Source organism: Gavialis gangeticus, unplaced genomic scaffold (genome assembly GCF_001723915.1).
Source record: "Gavialis gangeticus isolate Ggan-Ray unplaced genomic scaffold, GavGan_comp1, whole genome shotgun sequence".
Lineage (NCBI taxonomy): Eukaryota > Metazoa > Chordata > Crocodylia > Gavialidae > Gavialis > Gavialis gangeticus.
Genome location: NW_017729032.1, coordinates 246,937,040 through 246,942,736, shown reverse-complemented (window position 1 = coordinate 246,942,736; position 5,697 = coordinate 246,937,040). Strand labels below are relative to the sequence as shown.

The following is a 5,697-nucleotide window of genomic DNA, read 5'->3' as shown; positions in this document are numbered from 1 at the left end:
AGGTCAGCTCGCAGAGGCAGTTAAGTCAAAGGATGTGGTCATCATAGGTGACCTAAGCTATCCCGACATTTGCTGGGAAGAGCAGTCAGCCAGGACTGACCGCTCACGTAAGTTCCTAGTCAAGTTACAGGACCTCCATCTAACCCAGGAGGTGCACAGTCCCAGCAGGTGAAAAGCCTTGTTAGACCTGGTCCTGGCCACAAGCAACGACCTGGTGAGGGGACTGCAGGTGCTTGATCACCTGGGCAACAATGATCATTGCTTATTGGAATTCACCATCCAGCGCAGGGTGTCAAAGGCCTGCAGCAAGGCAGCAGCCCTGGACTTCAGGAGGGTGGACTTCAGTGAGCTAAGGAAACTAGTCGGGGAGGCACTGAGGTCCCGGAGGGTTGGGGACTTGGGAGTCCAAGAAGAGTGGTCGTTCCTGAAGGAGACGATCCTCCAAGCCCAAAGGGTGGCAATCCCAATACGGATCAAAGGGGACAAGAGTACTCAAAAGCCCCCATGGCTCACCAAAAGCATACAGGAATGTCTCAAAGCTAAAAAAGAAGCATACACCCAATGGAAGGGAGGGGCCATCACCAGGGAGAACTATACCTCCATTGTTCAGGATTGTAGGGGGGCTGTTAGGAAGGCCAAGGCGGAGATGGAACTGGGACTAGCGACCCGGATCAAGGATAACAAGAAATCCTTTTTTAAATACATAGGGGGTAAAAAGAAGGTACCGGGTAACGTAGGACCTATGCAGGACACACTAGGAAATCTGGTGGTCTCACCAGATGACAAAGCTAACCTATTTAACTGTTTCTTTGCCTCCATTTTTCTGAGCAGGGACCAGGTCATCCCCCCTCACTGGGATCCCTGATGGTCCCAGGAGAGGCACAGCCAGGCCCAGGGTCAGTAAGGACCGAGTCAGGGAACTTCTGGTGGGACTGGATGTGTTCAAATCAGCAGATCCTGATGATCTCCACCCCAGAGTGCTGAGGAAATTAGCAGAGGTCATTGTGGGACCCCGGCACGGCTTTTTGAGCGCTCGTGGTGCTCTGGCAAGATGCTGGAGGACTGGAAAAGGGCCACTGTGGTCCCCATTTTCAAAAAAAGGAGGAAGGAGGATCCAGGAAATTATAGGCCTGTTAGTCTTACCTCGGTCTTGGGGAAGCTCTTTGAGAAAATTATCCAGGACCACATCTGTGAGGGGCAAGCAGGGAAGCGTATGCTTAGGGGCAACCAACATAGGTTCATTAGAGGCAGGTCCTGTCAGACCAACCTTGTTGTCTTCCATGACCAGGTCACAAAATCCCTGGACACAGTTGTTGCAGTGGACTTAGCCTTTCTGGATTTTAGGAAGACCTTCAACACTGTCTTTCACCCCATTCTCGTTAAAAAATTAGGAGATTGTGGTGTCGATGCCTACACAGTCAGATGGGTGGCCAGTTGGCTGGAGGGCCACACAGAGAGTGGTGGTGGACCGGTCATTTTCAACCTGGAGGGATGTGGGCAGTGGGGTCCCCCTGGGCTCGGGCCTGCACTGTTCAACATCTTCATTAACAACTTGGATGAGGGGGTGAAAAGCACCTTGTTCAAATTCGCAGATGACACTAAGATGTGGGGGGAAGTGGACATGCTAAAAGGGAGGGACAGGCTGCAATTGGATCTGAACAGGTCACAGGGGTGTGCGGATGAGAATAAGATGGGATTCAATACTGACAAGTACAGGGTACTGCACCTAGGGAGAAAGAACCAGCAGCATACCTATAGGCTGGGGAACTCCCTTCTCGTCAGCACAGAGGCAGAAAAAGATCTTGGAGTCAATATAGACGCCAAGATGAACATGGGCCACCAATGTGGGGACGCGGTCAGGAAGGCTAACCGCATTTTGTTATTTACCCACAGGTGCATCACAAGCAGGTCCAAGGAGGTGATCCTCCCCCTCTATGTGACATTGGTCAGGCCGCAGCTGGAGTACTGCATCCAGTTCAGAGTGCTGGACTTCAGGAAGGATGTGGCCGGCATTGAGAGGGTCCAGAGAAGGGCCACTCGCATGATCAGGGATCAGCGGGGCAGGCCCTAAGAGGAGAGGCTACGAGACCTGAACCTGTTCAGCCTCCACAAGAGAAGGCTGAGAGGAGATCTGGTGGCTGTCTATAAACTGGCCACGGGAGACCAGCAGGCACTGGGAGAGTCCCTGTTCCCCCAAGCACTACTGGGAATAACAAGGAATAACGGCCATAAGTTGACGGAGAGTAGATTCAGGCTAGATATCAGGAGGCGCTGCTTCACAGTCAGGGAGGCTAGGATCTGGAACCAACTTCCAAGGGAAGTGGTGCTCACTCCTACCCTGGGGGTCTTTAAAAGGAGGCTAGATAGACACTTTGCTGGGATCATTTGACCCCAGCATTCTTTCCTGCCCATGGCAGGGAGTTGGACTTGATGATCTGTTCAAGTCCCTTTTGACCCTACCAGCTATGAAACTATGAACTATGAAACTATAAGACCATTGAGGGTTTTTTGCTGCCCTCCACAGTGCAGAGGTGAGGTCCACTTCCTAAAATCATGTGGACATATTTTATTTGTCAAATTCCACACCCTTGTAGGGACTTAAGGCTTGGGTAGAGCTCTTGGTCTTTCCTACTCTCTTCCTGTGACACACAATAATTTTTTGATGCCTTCATGGGATTTTTTGGTTTTTGTTCTAGAGATCTTAGGTTTGTTACAGACTGTCTATGGCCTGATGAGGATGGGGGTACATGGGGAACAACACCAGAGTGGATATTCTTATAGATCCCTTGGACTTTGTGTTAACGACACAGTTGTCTGATCTTGCACAAGACTGCACTTAAGCAGCTCCTTCCAGTTCTCTGCTCCAAGCTTAGTGTCTCTTTGTAAAGTTGATCTGACTGACAGAATTTAAGCGCAACACCCCGGTTATGTTATAAATCAGCAAACACGCTGTAATTTTGTTTTATTCTAATTGAAGGCTATTTACTTCTATTTAAATTTTCTGCCGGTGTTTCTACAACCAACACTGCCACTTGGCGGCTATTTCATGAAAGCCAAAAAAGATTCTGTAACATGGGGCACAGCTCTTTCCCTAAGATCTTCTGAGCATTAATTAACTACCTACTTCCCCACTGTCATACTGGCAGCAGCCCTCATCTCCTCTGCTTTTACCTATGGCATGTTATAGGTCAGTCTTGATATTGTTGGTAGTGTGCTCTGTGTAAGGGTTTGAAGCTGTGACTTGAGGGATTCCTTGGGAACACTACTGCCTGCAAATCAAGGGGACTGGACTCAGTGGCTAAGGAGGCCTCTTGTGATGCTGAGTTTCTATAAAAACTAAAGAGTAACTCTTCACCCTCCCACACTGCCAGCCTCCCATTTCAAAGCTAAGTGCAGTCACAAAGGTGGGGAGGAGGGGGAGGAAAAGTGAACACTTATAGTGAAGGTTAAATTGGAGTTTAAAACTTAGGACTTTTTCAGAACAATAGCTATTGTTGCTTTTCAGTTCCAAATAGGTCTCAGCAGAGTCTTTATAGAATTGTTCTTCCACAACTGCACAGAAGAAAGACTTACTGGAATATTGTCACAAATGCAGTAATTCTCCAGCTCCAGCGCCAGCCATACCGGATGAAACCCCTGAGTCCAGCAGTCTGTGCTGATTGCTGAGACAGAAAAAAGAGAGAATGTGTTACAAGTCTCACTCTCCTAAAAAATGCTGAATGTAGCAATATTAACGAACACCACAATGATAGTGAACTTGCTTTGCACTGTATTGAAGACCAGATTTTTTAAAAAGAATTAAGCATGCACAATATGCAGCTAACCAAACTTCTCAGGCACACAGTTACTACAGATGTTTAAGACACATCCTATTTATACAAATACATCAAATACTTTGGTACTCTTGCACATGAAATTGCAGCAAATGTCTGAATATTAAGTGTACAGTTACACATACACTATACAGATTTTTTTCTCAAGCCTAACACCCCTCCCCCACAACTTAACCTGAAAGTCTGATCACTAATAGGAACTGATGTTTAAGGTTTACTCGGGACCATACACTGTTTTATTGGCTCTTACAACTGTAATACTAATTTATATTTTTCTTAGTAAGTAGTATTTTGAAGATCTAACATTTTGCCCCAACACAGCAGGCCAGCATGTCCCTTGAAAAAGTTAGGGGTTGGCTCCTGATCAGGCCAACAGGTCCTAAAGCTCTTGATAAAACCCCAGGTCAGTAGCTTATATCCTGCACATTTTCTTTAGAGGGGGCTTATCTACATGGGTAAGCTAGCACAGATTTACACTGGCTCCTCCTATGGACATTCTTACTGCATGTGTGGACTTGTTTCACTTTATAAGGCTGAACAGGCTACTTTGCACAAAGGCATCTTGTACACACACAGTGTATTTATAGGGACCAGTACAGAGCAGCTAGTACATTCAATCCCTATTTAATGCTCTTAATGGGATCCTGAAAAACCGAGCGTTAAATGAAATTAGCATTAAGGGAAACCGAAAGTTTTTGATGAACCACGATAGTGACCGTGAGCATTATAATGAAACCCGCTGAGCGCTAAGTGGAATGAGGTATGAATGTAAAATAAGCATTATAGTGAAATAGCACTAAGCGGAAACAGCGTTTAACAGGGGTTGCCTGTACACTGCAAATCCATACCCTAACTTTCCTATGCAGACACCCCCCATTTTGTTTCTAAGTCTGTATCCACAAAAAGAAGTGAATGAGCATGAACAGACTCATGCTCCTTAGGAGTGTATCTGGCAAGTCTGCACCTATAACATTGTGTACAGGAGGCAGATTAACACAAGTAAAAACCTAAGTGTTATGGGACCCTCTGGAAGACAGGACCCTCTTTGAAACGGGGTTTGGCAAGAAGTGAAGTAGAAGCTTCTAGATGAATCCAGGGATACATCTATGATCAGTTAGGTGCATGAGTTCCAATCTCGGCCAGAGCTAGGGGTGTAACATGCAGAACTAGGGCCCTGGACAATCCCTGCTGGGAGGAGATGGGGAGTGGCTTTGAGAGCTGGGGGAGGGAGAGCAGTCTTACCCGTGCCAGGAACTCCTAAGCAGCCCCTGGTGTTCTGCCCACCTTGGCTGTTGCTCCTGAGGTGGCAATTATGGCAGCAGCAGTAAGCAGGTACCATTTTGGAGCTTGTAGAATGGTGAGACGGCCAGGGCATGGACTCTGTGGGGTAGGGGCGACTCTGGTGCTCCTGTGAACTTAGCGCCCAGGATGGGTGCCCCTTTTGCCCTCCCAATCACAGTGCTGCCTGAAGCAAACCTCTGCCCGCTCCTCGAGAGCAGCACCCCGCACAAGCTCTCAAGTTCCCCAGCCACTGGGGAGAAGTGGGAAAGGCATTGGCAGGGGGCTCTGGCCACCTGCTTCCACAGGAACATACCACGGCATCCAGGCGGCTGTAGAAGATATCCCCTTGGGTGCGCTCCACAAACTGCTGCTTGGCCTGCCAAAAGGCAGGCATGCCACCGTAGATCAAGCCCACCACCATGGCTGAGAAGGCGCTTTTGACGATGTCCATTGTCTCATCAGATATGCGGCCCAACTCGCTGCCAAAACACCACCAGGGCTTAGAGTCGAGGCCCACCCTGGCTGCCCTGCCCCCTCCACACCTCCCAGCTAGGCCTCAAAGCCCCCCCCTCCCTGCTTGAAT

General features: G+C 48.4%; 1 protein-coding gene across 1 annotated transcript in view; it reads right to left on the bottom strand.

Annotated features, from left to right (window-relative positions):
* The window catches only part of TIMMDC1 (translocase of inner mitochondrial membrane domain containing 1), a 22,404-nt gene that overhangs the window by 14,255 nt on the left and 2,452 nt on the right, over positions 1-5,697 (bottom strand). The window contains exons 2-3 of the mRNA XM_019523903.1: positions 5,428-5,663; positions 3,574-3,662 (exon numbers count right to left, since the gene is read on the bottom strand). Of these exons, the coding sequence (XP_019379448.1) occupies positions 3,574-3,662; positions 5,428-5,663 (325 nt within the window). The remainder of the gene's footprint in view (positions 1-3,573; positions 3,663-5,427; positions 5,664-5,697) is intronic.